The sequence below is a fragment of the Cetorhinus maximus genome, chromosome 9, assembly GCF_964194155.1.
Source record: "Cetorhinus maximus chromosome 9, sCetMax3.hap1.1, whole genome shotgun sequence".
Classification (NCBI taxonomy): Eukaryota; Metazoa; Chordata; class Chondrichthyes; order Lamniformes; family Cetorhinidae; genus Cetorhinus; species Cetorhinus maximus.
The window spans coordinates 16,273,630-16,293,845 of record NC_135887.1 but is presented as its reverse complement, the minus strand read 5'-3'; the positions used below and the strand labels follow the sequence as shown (position 1 = coordinate 16,293,845).

At 40.5% G+C, this 20,216-nt stretch overlaps 1 protein-coding gene across 7 annotated transcripts in view; it reads right to left on the bottom strand.

Moving 5' to 3' along the window:
- nf1a (neurofibromin 1a) overlaps positions 1-20,216 on the bottom strand; it is a 283,175-nt gene that overhangs the window by 26,411 nt on the left and 236,548 nt on the right. For all 7 annotated transcript variants that reach the window (XM_078548137.1, XM_078548140.1, XM_078548138.1 and 4 more), the window contains 4 exons: positions 13,689-13,790; positions 5,930-6,070; positions 4,964-5,090; positions 506-637 (listed from right to left, as the gene is read on the bottom strand). In XM_078548137.1, the coding sequence (XP_078404263.1) occupies positions 506-637; positions 4,964-5,090; positions 5,930-6,070; positions 13,689-13,790 (502 nt within the window). The remainder of the gene's footprint in view (positions 1-505; positions 638-4,963; positions 5,091-5,929; positions 6,071-13,688; positions 13,791-20,216) is intronic.

Genomic DNA, 20,216 nt, shown 5'->3' with positions numbered 1-20,216 from the left:
CAGACTTAACAGTGAGCAGCTGCTACAGTAGATCACAGCTGAGCTGATCACCTTCTCATGTGATGGCCCATCCCAACAATTTTTAGCTTAGGATTCAGAGAGGGCATATCAGTTGACTTTTCCTTCCTCAAGTGAACCCAATGCAATATCCACTCACTGCTGCCCAGTCAACTCAGTACAGACTGCGAATGAAACCTGGAATCTTCTGATCTGTATGGTTCAGTTGTCTTTACCAACTGAGCCACTGGGGTGCTGGAAACACCATGTTTAATCTGGCCTCCTAACTTGATTACCCTTAATGGCCAACTTTTGGCTGCTTTTTTATTTCAATCAAAATGCCACACAGTGGCAGTGCATTCAACTTGTCTCCCTCCCCTCCCCCACAACTTTTCCAGGAAATCCAGATGGCTAAATGAGCACAGTAGCAATTATATAATGGGACAAATCTCAGCTGATGCAATAACAAAATGTTTATCAAACAAAAGCAAAGAAAATATCTTCTCACCAGCAAGATAAGCTACACTTTGAGTGTTAACTTCAAACTTGTCACAGTTTCTGTGCTTGCCAACCAAGGCTAGTAAGGTGTGCAAAATTCTCACTGTTCTGGCCACTGTGGTGGGGGATGGATGTCTGTATCCTAAAGAGGGGAGAAAAAAGTCTTCAGATCTTTACCGAATAGCTTCAGTGCCTAACCTAAAAAATACTGAAAACCAACTGGCGATTTGTGGATTGTCATCCAAAATGATAACAGGTGCAATTAGCTCAACTTAGGATCTAGTTGTTAGAAGTTAACCCATGAACTGGAGGCATAAACATAAAACTTATCTATTTATCTCTGCTATAAAAGACATTTCCAAACCTTATGCAAAAGTGACAATGGTCAGAGCTAGAAAGAGGACAATAATTACAGCAAACAATTCAATGTCAAAGATGTAACTTGGATCAAGCCATTAAAGTTTTATTCATTTGGTTCATTGAAGCAGGCTGAAAACATGATGTGTTTGAACACTTAACTCTCAATATAAAGTTGTTGTGGTTTGAGGTTAGCTCAGTTCAACTTATAGCATTCTATCTTGAAGCTCTTGTACTAATACTGTCCCCAACACCACCTCCATTTCTTCTCTGGAAGTGCCAACTCATTCTGTGGTTTGCCGGTACATTGCAAAAAGCCCCTCATAACTTCAGCCACGTACTTTGCGTGGGCAATGAAATGTAAGGTAGCCAACTACTAGATTTTAGGGTCCAGGGGCACAACAACTTAGTGTAATTCTGCCCCATATGCATCAATATTTTCAGCAGGGCTCACTGTATATTTATCAGGAATGAGAATCCTGTTTAATGTTCTTTGCTCTCCCTTTAACATCAAGGCCAACTGTAGCATTGCTACTGTTGCTCTGGTTGAGAGTAGCTCATTGAGCATAGAAGTTTGTTTGCTAAATGCTCAAGATATCAGGCTGAGCAATTTGCTAAGTATAGACTTACACAGAATCCACTCTTCAGTGCTTTTTTGTAAGAATTCTGTGATTGCAAGCACTGAACTACCAAAGCAAAAATAAAACCCCGCATTTTGTTCACAATTGCACATTTAAAAATGATCACAATTGAACGTCACTAGCGTAAAGAAATCTACGATGGTAGTGAAGATCTTGCACAAAATATTGCATATTTGCTACAAGGGAGTATTATCCATGGCCGAAGTGGCCAAAGCTGAATCATGCAGGAAGTAACCAATGTAACCACTCCACTCAGCCAGAAGTCAGTCTGTCTAAAGATATGATAGGGATTCCTTTTCATCTTAACCAACCAATTCAGGAAGTTGAAAAGTTGAAAACCAGAGCAGCAGTAGCAATGCTACAGTTGGCCTTGATATTATAGGGAGAGCAAAGAGCATTAAACAGGATTCTCATTCCTGATAAATATACAGTGAGCTCTGCTGAAAATATTTATGCATATGGGGCAGAATTACACTCAGTTGCTGTGCCCCTGGACCCTAAAATCTAGTAGTTGGCTACCTTACATTTCATTTCCCATTGCCTGGAAAAAGCTTCTATAATCTCATCCTACTCACCACACCCCCACCACGTCCCTGGCCACGCCCCAACAAAGGCCAACTTGAGTGGGAAGGCAATAGGAGGGAAGGATCTCCCAATCATTTGGCAAACATTTTGTTTTGGATTCTCTAGCCTGCAGCACTGAGGAAGGTGGTGCCATTCCTCTGTGATTACTGTAATCTTTGAACTTCAGTTGAATTGTGTTCTGTGTGACCAACTTGGGTTCTTTAAATGCAAAATGTTATATCATCCACATCTTGCATAATCTGGTATGTGAAAATCCATATTGACCAGGGGCACAAATTGTTGGGACAATGCAGATTCATAAAGACTTCAACTGACGAAGGTCTGCTCTTGTTCTTGATTGAAGACCGAGAATAAACTGGGTAGGTTTAAGCTTCTGAAACATATCCACAACGTACAAATATTTGCCACAAGGGTCAATTTACTTTTGGCTGTTATTACAAGCTAACCAGCAATAAATTCAGTGTGTGTGTTATAGATTACTCAGGTAGTCTGAGTTGCTATGACAACAAACACGTTTTACGTGCATGTTGTGGCCTGGAGCTTTGGAGCCTTTACCATCACTATCCAATGTTCTGTCCACCACATGGCTGACCAGGGATCGCTCCCACCCTTACCGTCTGCCATTGGCATTTGTTGGAAGGATTTGCATTTTGATGCTTAACCTGTTTGGCCATGTAATGAACGCACCTTCAGTCCAAATCTCTCAGTGAGACGACAATTCAGATCTCAAACAGTAGGTTGGCAAAAGCTTTGAGCATATGCATGTTATTTGTTCAGGTTGTCTCTTAACACAATTCTTTTTATTGCTTGTAACTTTAGAGTGAGGAGATAAACCTGCCTCACCATAATTCCTTAATGCTATCCCAGTCTGTACTCCTGAAAGAAACTTATTAAACCTCTAATTGCGTTTTGATACAATGGGGAAGGTTCACTCACCAAAATAGCATGTGACCAAAGACAAGGATATTAACTGCTTCTTTAACTAAATTGAGGTCAAACATTTGCTGTAATAATTAAGTATTCAATGGGGATTATGTGTGGCATAAGAGGTGGTGGTGGTGGTGGGGGGGTGCAGGGGAAGGGGAAGGGAGAGAAATTTCTTGTAAGCTTAAAATAACCTACAAAGCCCCTTCGATCCCGCTAGAAATCATGAACAGCCCTGATGTAACGAAGTTGCAATTTCCAACATTCAAGTGGTGAGCATTTTTTAAACCAGAAAATCTATGAAAATTCTGAGAAAAAACATTATGTTATTGAGCTGGCTGACTGCCCTACTTTCCTACACAGGGGAAGGGGAGAAATGTCTTCCATTTCCAAAAACACAGTTCTTAGGTGAATCTTCTGGAGGAGAGAGGTAGAATCCTTCAAGGAGACATTTTGCACTCGCTTAAGCTTTGCTCTTTATATCACGGTTAATCTTTCCTTTTCTGATTATGAACCGTGAGAGATGATTCCTGAAGGTGCTAAATGTCACTCCATGCTTCCCGTGGTGTCTTATATATTATTGAGCCAAGGCCTGAATAGCAATGGTCTTCTCCTTCACTTGTCCCTTGTTTGAAAACAGGGCTGTTCGATGCATTGTTTTGTTCAGCCATATTTGAAACTACTGGAACAGAACTTGCTGAAAAATGGCATGTGAACAATGCACAACGTAGGTACAGTGCAAACTGGCCAGCAATTTTAGTGGATTAAGAGCTACGTCATCAATTATGAATCTCCAGAACTTGCAGGCTGATATACGATGCTCTGCCATTTTTTTTTCACACAAACAGCATCTCATCCTTAGCCTCTGCTATCTTGAAGAACTTGCTGGATTTGAACATTAATTGTCCATTAAACTCACAACAGAAAGTTAAATCTTGTAAATAATAGCCTAAATAATCTTTTAACAATATATTTTTTATTGAATATCAGTCACCCACAGTGGACAAGAAAGTAACAATTTAAACCATGGAGTTTCACTAATTCAAATGAATTGTTGGAAATTTTAAAAAGTTAAGTTTAAAATTTTCAATTATTTTTCTTCCTTTTCTTTTGTCTTTTTTTTCCCTTTCTCAAGCTAATCTTTCTTTCCCTATTTATTTTTTCGCAACTTATTTGGCACTAATCCACCAACTGTAATTCATCTTCCCCCTCAGTCCTTCTCGTTTATTTCTCAGTCTATAAATCTGATTGATTAGGGAGATACGCTGTTGGTCCTGCCATGTACTGGTGCCCCAGGTGTTGTTCCCTTAAGCAAGGGTGTGCAAAAAATTTGAGCCAGGGTTGGGGGGAGGGGTATGCTGCAAAATGTACCTCTCAGCAAGCTCTGGCCCAATATGCTTTTAATGACAAGATTTTATTTGCTGGCAAGGCTGTATTCCTAGTTGCCCAAAGGTGGCTCTGGTCAATCTTGAATGGTAATGATTGTTTGTGGTTTGTATGGTCACTTCAGAAGGCAAACAGCGTCAAAGAAGTAAAATGTGGACTAGAGTCATGCCTAGGCCAGATGGGGAAGGTTGGCACAGTGCTGTTGTTGGTCGACATTCAGTTAAAAACAAGTTTAAAATAAAACTTGTGTGTTCATGACCATGTTACACTGAAAATTCTGTTCAAATCAAAGCAGAATTTTGATGCAAGTATTTTATTTGTTTGTTTTCAGGATATGGGTGATTGCGGGCAGACCACATTTACTGCCTACCCTTGGCAGCCTGGATAACTGAATGGCTTGCTGGGTCACTTCAGAGACATTAAGAGTCAACTACCTAGTGTGATAATACAGACACATACAGGTCAGAATGAGTGGTAATGGCATTATCCTTTCCCTGATAGATACGGTAGATCACAGCATGTAAGTCTGCATGGAATATAATTTAAGAATCAGCTGTTGGGGTAACTCTCCTCACCTTTCATCAGGTGTCCCACTAGTGCAAAGTTGAAGTTAGAGTTGAAATTGAGACCCACAAAATGGTCCATTTGCTTGCAATGCCACTCCAAAGGTCTTCTGACCTCCATAAATACTTCCTCTGGACTCTAAAGGGAAAAGCAACATACTATAATAAAAATATTATTCATCAAAGTTGCTTGCTCTACAAATTGTTGAACTTTATCGCATTTACAACATATGATACAATTACCAGTGGTTTGTAGACACAATTTAGTTTGTGTCTGCTCCTCCTACCAGCTGCGATTTTGAATCACAATGGTAGCTGGAGCCAAACCCTTTGCACAGTTCACAGATACATGGGCTCAGATCTCCATCTACACATTATGGTAGGCCTGGGTAGCTTATTGACATCCGCTAGAAGAGGAATAAAATGGCCACAAATTCTACCTTAAGTCAGACTTCACATTCCTTAGTGGCTAGACATGGACTAGCACTTATACAAGCAGTTCAAAATCGATGGCCACAATCACCCTGAACTGAGTGTGCTGGAAGTAACAAGTCACACGCAGAATCCCAATGGTCTAGCAGCAAGAAAGAACATAAGAACTTAAGAAATAGGAACAGGAGTAGACCATTCAGCCCTTCAAGCCCGCTCCACCATTCAATAAGATCATGGCTGACCTTATCGTATTTCGATTTCCACATTCCCATTTAACCCCGATAACCTTTGATTCCCTTGCCTAACAAGAATCTATCTACCTTTGCCTTAAAGATATTCAATAACCCTGCCTCCGCCACCTTCTGAGGCAGAGAGTTCCCAAGTAGCACAACCCTCAGAAAAAATTTCTCATCTCTGTCCTAAAAGGGCAACCCCTAATTTTAAAACAGTGCCCCCTAGTTCTGGACTAACCCACAAATATTTTAAGATCTATTATGTTTGGATGCTATCAAACTTCTACAGACATATTATTAGCAATCACCTCACCTTGTCATTGAAGACTTTAAGACTATCCAATGTATGTAGGTTCTGTTCCAGCAATGCGGTACCAGCTGAGTATAGGTTGACTTCATCCAGCTGCAACACTGCTACTGCTACCCAAAAGAGTGCCTTGTGCATGTTTGAGTCCTTTCAAAAGGAGAGGGTATGAACAGTGAAGCAAAGGCTCTATTAAGTCAATTCTATAGTTGTACATTTGAGCTGAAGTAATAAATGTGCACTAGAAATTAGACATGGCTGAGTTATAAATCAGGCCTATATGCAACAACAAAATGAGCACATTTAGATAAGTATCTCAACTTAAGAAGTTTTTTCTTTTCCTTCTTTGAGTTATCACTGTACTACCTACCTGACCCCAGGCTAAAAGGCCAAGGAGGTAACTTAATTGCAGTCCGCAGTTAAAATGCCCTCTAATATGTTAAGACACAAGCAGGGGTGAGTTGACTTGGTGATTGAGTGTGGAAAGACAGTGCATACAACCTTGCAGCTAACTATACAGCAGCACCGGCAGAGGGGACCTTATACAATTTTAATAAAGCCCCTTAACTGCTCTTTTAGGCATACAAGTTCAAATTATGGCCAGTGGGCTACATATAACCAATAAAATGGCAACTGTGCAATTTTCATCTATGTTTGCTAATTTGTGTTGTTTGAACTTTGCAGCTCTGGAGGTTTAAAAAAGGGCGATTCTTAACCTAGTTTGCCTCATTGTTTAACAAATACTAAATTAGAACCTCAACTGCATTGGTAGATATTACTAAGTACTTTTCTGACACTTGGATTCCACCAGCAACCCCTGATGAACAGGTGGGTTGGGAATTGAAACTTGCAGCCTACTTTGAATGGTACATAGGTCACAGCTGCCCACTGCCCATATTACAGGTGGTGATGCTTGAACAGAAAAGCAGGCATGCAAAATTCTGTGAGCACCAGTTTTTGCAACTCTTCCAAATGATGGGCAGAAACTACAAAAACTACCTTGATAGCAGGCAACATCTTGGCATTGTTCTCAAATTTTCTACTTGTCCTGCTTCTTAAACTGTCGGTGTATTTTCTCCTTTGACCTCCTCTTACTCTGCTACCCTCAGCTTTACCAGTTGCTACCCGATGTTCTTGTTTTTCTCTCCTAATTATGTGCCCAAAGAATTGTAGTTGTCTCTTAGTGATCATCTGCAAAAGTTCTTTTTGTGTGTCTGCTTTCCTCAAAACTTCATTAGTTGAGGGTTGTCTAACTAATCCTCCTCATACTTCTCAGAAACCATGGGTGGAGTTTTATGGCCCTGCCGTGGCAGGGGTGGAGCCATAAAATGCAGTGAGTCGTTCAAAAGTCCACTGACTACGGCAGGACCTAGAAACCCTCCGGCGTAAAATTCTGCCCAACATCTCTGTTGCCTTAAATTTACCTTCATTATCTTGTTTACATTCCAACTATTGCATTCATTTATAAACGGTGACCAGGTGTAGCATTTTAGTAGTCTCATTCTGCTCTCTATAGAGGTATTCTTATTTCTAAAGAGGTCTGAAATTTTTGTGAAGGTTTGTTTTGCAAGTGTTATGTGCTTCTTGATGTCTTGATAACTTTTCTCATCAGATGTTATTCGGCTACTTAGATAAAAAAGTGATTCTACTTGTTTTTATCTTTTTTGATCCCACTGTTATTTTCCATCTAGGTGTCACCTCTTTCTTTGATACTATCATGTATATCGTTTTGCTGCAGTTTAGTGATTATCTACGTGTTGCTGTTTGTTGCACTTGTGTCTTTGTATATATTTTTTTCTATCTGCCATAATTGTTGCCTCATCTGCACATCTCACATTGCTTATATTCTATCCACCAACTAAAATTTTTGGTAACTCTGACAAGTGTCTTATAATCATTTTACTGTGAAGATTAAAAAGGTCTGGAGGCAGCATTGTCGCACTCCTCTTTTTATAGCTATCCATTCAATATATTCCCCAAAGCCTTGCAAATTTCTGCTCTTCAACTGATGCTCCAATTCTTTTTTCAAAGCCACAATTGAATCTGCCTCCACCACAGTCTCAGGCAGTGCATCCCAGATCCTAACAACTTGCTGCGTAAAAAAGTTTTTCAAGTCAGATATAAGAAATTGTCTTTAAGACTATTATAAAATTAGCAGGCATTAAATTATAAACCCTTAGGCAGAAGGATGTATGCTTTCTGCTTCCGTTTCTCCCCAGAAAATAACATTCTTAGCAGCCAGGGATTGAGGCAAAACAAATATGCACACATTCCAGAATAGCAGGGATTCTTCTAGCAGTTGTACATCCTTTTATCTATACCAGTGTCTGGTAAGGGCTAGCAAACGACTCTCGGCATGAGGTAAACCTAAAAGTTATCTCAAGCTAAATTATAGATGTGGGGAGGTAAGCATCCTAACATCTTGGGTACCTGTCCTGTAGTCATTGGATAGTAAGGTTCAAACAAGTGATTGACATAGGGTAAACTACCAGCCCCTAGAGATTAAGTATATTAATGAGTGCTCGGAGACAGCGGGGGCAAGTCCTCATCAGGCAGTCACCTCCTTCAGATGGATGACGACCGGGGAAGACCTAGGGAAGAGTTCTTTAACACTTTGGCTAGAGGGCAGATTGCTGCCATCACAAGCTACTGATATCAACACACTTTGCCAACTGTTCGTTCCTCCTCTGAGATCAGTGAACTGCTCTCAACTGTAACAGGTTGTATATTTTCTACCTATTTCGCTAATGCATCAAATCTAAACTGTTGCTTCTTAATAAACTACCTTAAAATTACTTATGAATACTTGACTGCCTATCTTGGGTATCTGTGGCTCCTGAACCCAAAATCTTACAGATTGGTGATGGAAGTGGGCTCCACAGTAGTCGAGGTATCATTGGCTTGAAATTGGAGAAGCAACAATCTTAGGTTGTAGTTAAATGCACATGGAGTAGTTATCACGTGAAGCCAGGAGTCACAATGGCACTGGCATATGCTGGGAAATGACCGATAGAGTCTGACTGAGGAAACAGTGCGCCTGGAGCGAGACACATCCTGGGAGCTTCTCCATGGAGACGCATGCAATAGAGATTACAAGTGTATAATAAAAACAAGGAGTTAAGGGTTAGGGTAGATAAGTTGCAAAAGGAAAGGTAAGAGAGTATTGATTCAGTTTCACTAGGAAAAGGAGGTACATGATAGTGCATGTTATGCAAGAAACAAACTAGAACAAGCACTGGAACTAAATATTGATTTACAAACAGAAAATGCTAGATTAAGTGAAGAGTTAGAAGATGCAAGGGGAGCTTTGAAGAAGTTAATTCAGCAACAAAGCACAAGGGATGGCAGTGGTCGCCATTTTGACTCCCCAAATTTGAAGAGCCTTTTCCTGAAGGGATTCCAGCCATTTGTTCGGAGTGGACTGGGTGTTCACAATACCAAAGCAGTAGCCTGGGATGATTTGATCCACCACACCAGTACTGTCTGGGGATAAGTCCATAGGAATAATCCTTGAAAAGCCACAAAAGCTAAGGTAGCTGCTGTCGAGGGCCTCTTAACTAACTGGAAGTCAGTGCTATCTTGTAACTCTGTGTATAGAAGTGTCCCAGTCTGTTGTTTTAAATGCAACCACTTGGGTCAAGAGGCTTGCGATTGTCGTAATAAGCGTACTGGGATTGCTGACAGGGATAGTGAACCTTACTTGCCCGCCCCCCCAACACAGATGAGCCCCGACCCTGTTGAACAGCGTCAAGAGAAAATGCAAGCCGCCATTGAGGCCATGCGGATTGGAAATGGGGCCCAGCCCATGGCTGCTGCGGTGTCTAGCCCTCCAGGCCAATAGGCCAGCCTCAAAAGTGACTCCTATCGGCTTCCCAGTGAGAGGTGGTGTCCCCTCTCTAATACGATGGTGGTGGGAGACAAGTAGATTGCACTGTTGACAATGGACGCTGCCAGCAATTAATGTTAGTTGACTCTGATTCCTCCACCATCATCATCCAAGACCCTTATCCAAACCCCATGAAGCTGTACTCTTACACAGCTGAGAGAGTGTATACCAAAATTTGAAACACCATCAAGTCATTGTTAAAGCAGGGTGTTCTTCGTAAACAAAGTTACTGGGTGAAAGTATGACTATTAAAATGTACTTGTACAGCTGTGAAAAGGCTCTGTTTATTTATCAAAATATAAAGGTGTTCTAGAAAATGTTTGATAGAAATCCAATTTGAGCTTTAAAACATTTCTACCAGATTTGAAGAACAGCTGCTAAAATTCAAATTAAAGACACATTTTACTGACTGATCCTTTCAAATTTGGTTAAGTAGCAAACATCTGAACTTGAAAATTGTTTTAAAGGGGAAAAAGGATAAACAGAAGAGATATGGAAAAGATTGTTTTCCTTTTCTGCAGATTATCTGTATGGTTGTAATGTTGTCTTTTTAAGAAGCTGCTGTCCCAGACCACCCTCCGTCCCTGCTCTCCACATACAGCAATGACTTTAAAAAAGGGGTTACTATATTGTTTAATACTCTTGGAGAATGAGTTAAATATCTTCTATATTGGCCTACCTGAAAAATTTCAGATCTAAAGTTTATTCTGCATCTTTAATTACTAAAGGAGTTTTCATACGTTTTTTAAAAACTGATGGAATCAGAAAACTGTTTTGAAGGAAGGTTACTAAAATTTAGACTTTGGTCTTAGAATCCTGGTTGTACCAAAATGAAATAACCTTGGGTGAGAAATGTCTTACAAAACGCTAAAAGACTTTGAAACAATTGGAATTTAATCTAAAATTTGGGCAAAGTTGAAGGTAACAAAAGAATTTAATAAAGTTTAAAATGAGTTGGTTCTTTTAATCGGGAGTGTATTTTTTTTTGTTAAAAATTACGTAAAGTGCCAGATTTTCTCTGCTCCCCAAAACAAGCAGTGAAGTCAACCTTTTCTGCTGACAGCTGTTTTTTTAAAAAGTAAATCACCACACAACTTTCGTATTGCTAAATGCATACATTTTGGACGTTACTAAATGTTAAAGTTTCTAAATTTACAGATATGATTGCATATTATTAACCCATTGGTCTTCTAAGCAGGGCCACCATGGATTTTGATTTTGTGTTTTTTTTTAAACAAGTTTCCAAGATCACAAGTACTAATACCGCAGCAAGGAACCACAGTCTTGCAAATTCAAGAACTTGGACTAAAGGCTTTGCTTTTCAGAGATTTGGTTTTAACCATTCAGGCCATTTGTCACCATTTGTTGTTTTCTCTTGAGACAGTGTTTGAGAACAGGAGAAATGGAAGTTACCTCTTAACTGATTAGAAGCACTTCTGTCTCTGGTATAAAAGTACTGGTTAAAACCACCAAGCCTGGGAATAATAGTTTCTGAAGTTAGAACTGATAAACAGTCTAGGTGGTTCTGTTTATCAAAAAAAAACTGTTCTGGGAAGAAATAAACACTAACAAAGCCTGTCAGCCTAACATTACTATTTAAATTTTGGGATAATTTAAAAATAAACAAAAGTCAATCTAGCAGGTTCTATTTGAGAAAATCAAGTGTTTGTTTAAAAGAAAGAGAAAACAAGCAAAATATGTTAATGCCTGGAATCAAGTGGGAATGTTTAATTTCTGTTTGAAAGATATCATGAATATCTCCAAGGCTCATGAACAAGATAAGATGGCAACTTTGCAAGGAAGTGATTGGGCATAGGAGATAGGAAAAATTACAACACAAAATGGGAATTGGAATAACTCATCTTGGATATACTTCAGTGGAATAAATCAATTTAGTATTGATGTACCTTCTAATGTAGATGAGACAAATAAGTTGATAGCTTTCTCTGAGATATTTGTGTCCTTGACTATGAACTTTTTTTAGGAGAGCTGAATTTAATAGTCTGACCACTACCTGAGACATGCAGGGGGAGAAAAGCAAAAATGTACTGATAGACAACACCCCCGCTTCCTTGATCTTTTAGGAAGGTGAAAGTCAAGAAGGCTTTATCAGATGGAGCATGTGTGGCAAGATATGCACAACTTCACCAGGAAGGAAATTGGGGCACAGGTGAGTGTGCGTGGGCGTGATTTGTTACGTGCGAAGTAACTGACATGTGGAAGCGCATGGTGAAACTGCACTGAAGAACAGGTACCAGACATGCTCAGCTACTTGACAAACCACATGCCATGAAATGGTTAATGTGGTCTGAAGAGTTAGAAAACATTGTTTTTTCAAATGACCAAGGCACTGACGTATACTCCATAGAAAATCTGACTTTAAGACAATTAAGAGTTAGTGGTCAGAAGGAGTATTATCAAAGTAAAAGGAATTTTGGGTTGGGACAATTGAGGGCCAGGGAGAAATAATACTCAATGAGAATTATCCACAACACGGATACAGGTGATGGGAGAGCTGGAGAATCTTTTAAATCCATGCATAGTCTCTAAATATATGTACTTATACACAAATAGCCTAGAAAGTAACAGCAAAGGAATAAGGAATATCACTGGATGAGGTGGTCCACAGGTGGGGAGTGCCAATCCAAGACGCTCGTAATCAGATAATTCCAGTAGCTTTAGTATGTTATCTATGATACGTAATCAAGAAATTAAGAGGACAATTATAAACCCTTAGCAGAAGGTAGCATGCTTTCTCTTTCTGTCTCTTCAGAAAAATCATTCTTAGCAACCAGGGTCTGAGGCAAAACAAAGGTGTACACATTCCTGAACAGCAGCGAGTCTTCTGGTACCTTTTGTACCCTTTTATCTATACAAGTGTCTAGCAAAGGCTAGAAAATGAGCCTCAGCATGAGGTAAACTAAAACATGACCATGAACTAAGTGATGGACAAGGGAGAGGTGACCATCTTGAGTATCTGCCCTGTATTCATTGGTTAGCAAGATTCAAACGAATGACTGACATGGGGTAAACTACCACCCCTAGAAATAAAGTATATTAATGAGTGCTCAGAGACAGGGAGCAGTTCTCATCCCATGGCAGTCCTCATCAGGCAGCCACCTTCTTCAGATGGAAGATGGGCCAGAAAGATGGAGGAAGACCAAGGGAAGAGTTCCCTAATACTTCATATCACTTACTTGACTACCTATTTTATATATCTGTGGCTCCCGAACCCAGAATCTTGTACAGATAATCTGTTTTTGTGACGTATATTGAGGATTAAATGTGTGCCAGGACACCAGAGTGATCTCTGCTCTTCTTTAAAATCGTGCCATGGGGCCTTTTACGACCACTGGAGGAAGCAGACGGGGCCCTCAGTTTAACACCTCATCCAAAAGATAGCACACCTCCAACAGTGCAGCATTCTCCAAGTACTGCACAGTTTGTCAGCCTTAATTATTGTGTTCAAGTCCTGGAGTGGGGCTTGAATCCAAAATCTTCTGACTCAGAGGCAAGAGTGCTACCCACTGAGCCATGGCTCTCACAAATCACATGAAGTAATGCACATTGCTTCTTGTCTTTTAAAGGAAAGTGAAACTACATGTTTGTGCTTACAATGCAACTCCATATGTGTTATTTTAAAAAAAAGAGAATTAATCCTTGCAGTTCTGCTCATAATCCCATTGCCATCAATGGGCCTTTGCAACGCTACATAAATGCCCCTTCTTCCTTTCTTTGTCCTTTTGTTTGGTTTTTAAGCTCATCACATTTCTGCCTGGGGCGTATGTCTCAAACAGTCCAACAGCATGAAATATGGATTATTTTTCACTCTTTTTCACACGAGATCTGTACTTTTGCCATTTGCTCACATTCTGCATTTACCTTATTCAGCAGTGGTTGAAGCTTGGTCAATGCTATAACAGTGGCTTCTATCAAAACCTGGCTGTTGTGGTTATCAGGACCTTTCAAGCAACTCTCCAGGCCCTGTGTAAGTGAACAGAAATGCCACAATAGTTAGTTATTAGCTTCCCTTGGAGAAAACAAACACATATTTCCACCAGAGTTAGTGGTGGGGAACCTGCATGCCCATTTCCATTAACCCATTACAAAGTCTGGATGACATTGCCAGACTTCATAAGAGTGATTGTGTGCTATCCACTAGGAACAGTGGGTGGAAAACCTTCATCCCAAAAATGTAGCATAGAACACAAGTGGCATGAATACAATTTTACAAGTCATAGCCACCGTGCCAATCCGTTCCTTTACTTCAAACACTCCACTGGCCTTAATAATTATTTGCTCCTCAGCATTGACTGCCAGTCTGAAAATCGAACCAGTCAAACACTTGACTCCCAAGTTAGTGGTCACATTTCAGGGTTATGTATTAGTTAAACTAGTTTGGTCTGATCTGTCAGTTTCCAATATCTTTGACAAACTTGATTTGGCTACAAAGTAATTTTTTTTCTAGGCCTAGATAGTTGGATATTTAATTGCAGTTATCAGATTGTACACAAATTTAATCTGTGCTGAATGAGCTACGCTCAGCATGTTTTTTTTACAGTTTTGGAGAGCAAGATATGATCTTACTTTGGTAAGAGAAGGGAGGGGAGTAATCTTGAAATCTTGACTTGGCATTTCAAGTGCAATCGTGAGAGCAGTATCGAGAGGTGGAGTAGACTATCTATCACCTTAGCTTGGAGTTCGTTGTGTAGATCTGTCAAAGGATTAAAAATCCAGCCATTTGAAAGTAAGGCTATTTATTATGCTAATACCTTCAATGGAAGCTGTTAGCTTTAGGCTGATGAGTTAATAGTGCAGCATTTTATGCTCTGGGTCATTAACTATACAAAGCACTTCATCAAAACATGCAAAGAGTTTGGTTGTTCAGAACAAAAAAAGGCTGGTTGCATCGACTATGTATGCTTGGCGATGGCACTGAGTTTTCACTCCTGATTTTTTACTTTTGATTTACCTAGTTGACTCTTGGTGAGTCACTCTGCTTAGACCAGGCCATCAAATTCTAATTTTTTCTTCTTCTTTGTTTTACAGGTTTTTAGAAACAAATGCTATTCTACGTAAAAAGCACACATCCTGTTTATGCTTTAAACACATTCCTGGAAATGGCTGATTAGCTGATAATTGATAGTGACTGAATACAATTTACATGAGCTTCTTCAGTCAACTTCTAGTATTTATACACTGCTTTCACCCATAACAAAAGTATTTCACAGTTGAGAAGATGGCCCAAAAAGGATAAGGAGGGTATAGGGAAGTGAATGAAAACACAACATGGTAGGCTTTAAGGTGGTTTTCAAAGGTGGAGAGAAATGAAGAAAAACATGGAGGGAGTTCTGGAGTTTGGAAGCAAAAGTAGCTGAAGGCTTCGTCACTAATGGCATAGCAGAGGGCTGGGAAAAACGTGCAGGGGGCCTAAGAAAAGACAGTATAGGGTAAGAGCAGAACTGGAGGAAGATGCAAAGTTAAGGCACAACAAAACCTTGGAAGTTACTGAAGGTAAGAACTAGAATTTTGAAACTGATGCTTGGTGGGATGGAAGGCTAATGGAAACTGGCAAGTATTGGGAAGAGAGGCAAGGAGCAATTGAAATGGAGACTGCAGACAGTGGAATTATGGATGCATCAGGTCTTAAGCATGTTGAATCTCAGAAGAACAGCAGCAGCTGGAATTTATATAGTTGAGCCAGAAAATGTTGAAAAATCAAAGCTGGGTGGATGACAATAACTTCCAATTACATAGCGTCTTTAACAGGGTAAAATGTCCCAAAGTCAGTGAGAGTGATGTGGTGTTAAAGGGTTGGCAGCTCTTCCAGGCTATGGGCCCTGGCAATATTCCAGCAATAGTACTGAAGCTCCAGAATAGTCATGCTCCAGAACTTGCTGCGTCCTTAGCCAGGTTATTCCAGTACAGCTACAACACTGGCACCTACCCAGCTATGTGGAAAATTGCCCAGGCATGTTGTGTACACAAAAAGCTGGACAAATCCAACCCAGCCAATTAGCGCCCCATCAGTCTACTCTCGATCATCAGTAAAGTAATGGAAGGGGTCATCAACAGTGCTATCAAGCGACACTTGCTTAGCAATAACCTGTTCACTGACACCCAGTTTGGGTTCCACCAGGGCCACCCAGCTCCTCACCTCATTACAGCCTTGGTTCAAACATGGACAAAAGAGCTGAACTTACGGGGTGAGGGGAGTGTGACTGCCCTTGACATCAAGGCATTTGACAGTGTGTGGCATCAAGGAGCCCTAGCAAAACTGGAGTCAATGGGAATCAGGAGGAAAACTCTCCACTGGTTGGAGTCATACCTAGCACAAAGGAAGATAGTTGTGGTTTTTGGAGGTGAGTTATTTCAGCTCCAGGACATCACTGCAGGAGTTCCTCAGGGTAGTGTCCTCGGCCCAACCATCTTCAGCTGCTTCATCAATCAGCCCTCCATCATAAGGTCAGGAGTGGGGATGTTCGCTGATGATTGCACAATGTTCAGCATCATTCACAACTCCTCAGATGCTGAAGCAGTCAATCTCCAAATGCAAGACCTGGACAATATTCAGGCATGGGCTGACAAGTGGCAAGTAACATTCGTGCCACACAAGTGTCAGGCAATGACCATCTCCAGCAAGAGGGAATCCAACCATCGCCCCCTGATGTTCAATGGCATGACCATCACCGAATCCCCCGGTATCAACATCCTGGGCTTTACCATTGACCAGAAAGTAAACTGGGCTAGCCAAATAAATACTGTGGCTACAAGAGCAGGTCAGAGGCTAGGAACAGTGTGGCGAGCAACTCACGTCCTGACTCCCCAAAGCCTGTCCATCATCTACAAGGCACAAGTCAGGAATGTGATGGAATGCTCTCCACTTGCCTGGAGGAGTGCAGCTCCTACAACACTCAAGAAACTTGACACTGTCCAGGACGAAGCAGCCACTTGATTGGTACATATCCACGAACATTCACTCCCTCCACCACCGATGCACAGGAGCAGCAGTGTGCACTATCTACAAGATTCACTGCAGGAATTCACTAAGGTTCCTTTGACAGCACCTTCCAAACCCACAACCACTACCATCTAGAAAGACAAGGGCAGCAGATAGCTGGGAACAACATCACCTGGAAGTTCCCCTCCAAGTCACTCACCACCCTGACTTGGAAATATATTGCCGTTCCTTCACTGTTGCTGGGTCAATATCCTGTAACTCCCTTCCTAACAGCACAGTACTTACACCACATGGGCTGCAGCAGTTCAAGGAGGCAGCTCACCACCACCTTCTCAAGGGCAACTAGGGACGGCCAGCGAAGCCCAAATCCCGTTGATGAATAAAAAAAAATTCATAGAATGAACAGTAACTGGACCCAGAGAAAATATAAAATGGCTGATGAATCAAAGTTCAGCTCAGAATTTAATCGTTAAAATGAGCAGACATGGTGCGTAAATATGCTCCAAACCTCACATCATCCGTACGTGCAGTTGAAGCATTGATGCAACGCATTCCTCCAATGACAGAAAATTAGAATAGTCAGCAATGCTGGAAGATAGCATGCTTGGTGATAATTAAGGAGGAAATAACTAACTCAACTTTTGTCTTTTGACTGATGCAAGATCTTCTGAAGGTCCCACAGTAGCTCTTAAGGCTCAGTCATCAGGAACAGTGAATTCTACCACCTCAGAAATGGTTCAAATATTAGTCTTGTCAGTACTTCTGAAGTTTAGGGCTAATAATTAAATGTGGTAAAATGGCCTTATCTATGGTTACACATTCACCATGAGTAGCCATCAGTAGATGCTAGGGTGATGGTCAGATAGTATACCAAGAATCCTGTGCTATATCTGTATATATCTTAAACATATGACAGTATAGGTTTGCATCTGTCAATTTTAACTCAGCTTGCTTTGCTAACTGGGCAATGTCCTCTTGGTACTCAGATAATAGACAGATGAACCTCAATGTTGCTTGATCCTGCCTGAGGAACTTTAGCCCCACAAAAGTATTTTAGACATTTATTGTAATTCATCAAACAGTTCAAATTAGAACCAAGACAAAAAGACCTTCAATAGTGATTACATACGTTTGTACAGTTAAGTGGCACAATAAAACATTAACTGCAAAATTTGAACAGATCTGACACATACATATAAACATATGAATTAGTAGCAGGAGTAGGCCACTCGGCCTCTCGAGCCTGCACCACCAATCAACAAGATCATGGCTGATCTGAATGTAAACTCAAACCCACGTTCCTGCCTATCCTTCAAAGAACTCCAATAAATTGGTTGAACATGATTTCCCTTTTACAAAGCCATGTTAACTCTGCCTGATTGCCTTGAACTTTTCTAAGTGCCCTACTACAACATCGTTAATAATAGCTTCTCACATTTTTCCCATGACAGATGTTAGGCTAACTGACTTATAGTTTCTTGCTTTCTTTCTCCCTTCTTTATTGAATAAAGTAGTTACATTTGCTATTTTCCAATCTCATGGAACCTTCCCCGAATGGAGGGAATTTTGGAAAATTAAAACCAATGCATCAACTATCTCACTAGCCACTTCTTTCAAGACCTCAGAGTGAAGTCCATCCGGAACTAGGGATTTGTCAGTCCGCAGCCCCAACAATTTGCTCAATACCACTTCCCTGGTGATAGTAATTTTCCCGAGTTCCTCCCTCCCTTCCATTTCTTGCTTTATAGCTATTTCTGGGATGTTACTTGTGGCCTCTATAGTGAAGACTGAAACAAAATAGCTGTTTAATTCATCAGCCATCTCCTTACTTTCCATTATAGCACTTTCTATAGGACCAGCACTCACTTTGTTAACTCTTTCCTCATTTAAATATGTATGGAAGCTCTTTGTATCACTAGCTAGCTTTCTCTCATACTAATTTTTCCCTCCTCATTAATTTTTTTGTCATCCTTTGCTGTTCTTCATATTCTTTCCAATCTTCTGACCTGCCACCCGTCTTTGTGCAATTATAGGCTTTATCTTTAAATTTGATACTGTCTTTAATTTTTTTAGTTAACCACGGATGGCGGGCCCTCCCCTTGGAATTTTTCTTTCTTATTGGAATGTATATATTGTGTGTGTTCTGAAACATCCCTTTAGAGGTCTGCCACTAAACTTTTATTGACCTATCCCTTAACCTTATTTGCCAGTTCACTTTAGCTAGTGCTGCTTTCATGCCCTCATAATTGCCCTTGTTTAAGTTTAAAATACTAGTCTTGGACACACTCCTTTCTCCCTCAAAGTGAAAGTAAAATTCAATCATATTTTGATCTCTGCTACCTCGGGGTGCCTTCATTAGGAGGTTATCAATTAATCCTATCTCATTGCTCAATACCAGGTCTAGCGTAGCCTGCTCTCTGCTTGGCTCCAGAAAGTGCTGTACTAAGAAACTATCCCGAAAACATTCTATGAACTCCTCATGTACGCTACCTTTGCCCATCTGATTTTTCCAGCCTATATGTAGATTAAAACTGCCCACGATTATTGCTGTACCTTTCTGGCAAGCTCCCATTATCTCTTCTTTTATACTCTGTCCTACCATGTAGTTACAATTAGCGGGGGGCCAGTACACCACTCCCACAAGTGACTTCTTGCCTTTATCATTCCTCATCTCAACCCAAGCCGCTTCTACATCCTGGTTTCCTGAACTTAGTACATTAGAGAGAGATGACCCAATGCCATCATTAAATTAACAGAGCTACCGTTCCACCTTTTCCCAACTTCCTGTCCTTCCTAAATATCACATACCCTTCAATATTGAGGTCCCAATCTATGTCATCCTGTAGCCACGTCTCTTTAATGTCTATCAGATCGTGCTTATTTATTTCTATTTGTGTCATCAGACCATTAGATTCTTAAGTCTTTCAATCTGATAATCTCATTATTTTGAGTTGGATGTATTTTATTTTCAAGGATGAAGTGGAGAAACTGAAGAGCTGGGGTCAGGTACCTTGCTATATTAATTCCCAAATGGCTTGGGTTTTAATCTGGTTTGGTTTAATCACCTTTCCCAGGTAATCACAATCACCTTTCCCAGGTGATCACATGACTTTCAGGTGGGGTGGAGAGTGCACATATTTTGATGAACAATTGTAATTGTGTGGGACCACTGGATGGAACACCTCCCACCCAAGAGTCTTTTCCTGCCCTTCAATGTTCTTAAAACACCCTCCATTTGCAGATAATTTGGGCATTAAGAAGGTAAGATGCATAAAACAAACTCTAGGTTTGCAGCCCTTCTTCAAAAGGCAATTGCATCAGTGAATTCAACCAAGTTAATTCTCCTCTCAATTCTAATGGAAAAGGTTGGTGCCAATTTAAAATAGGAATCCTATTTTGCCTTTACACACACTGGTTATTGGAGGAATTTTGCTCCTTGTTCTTTGGGG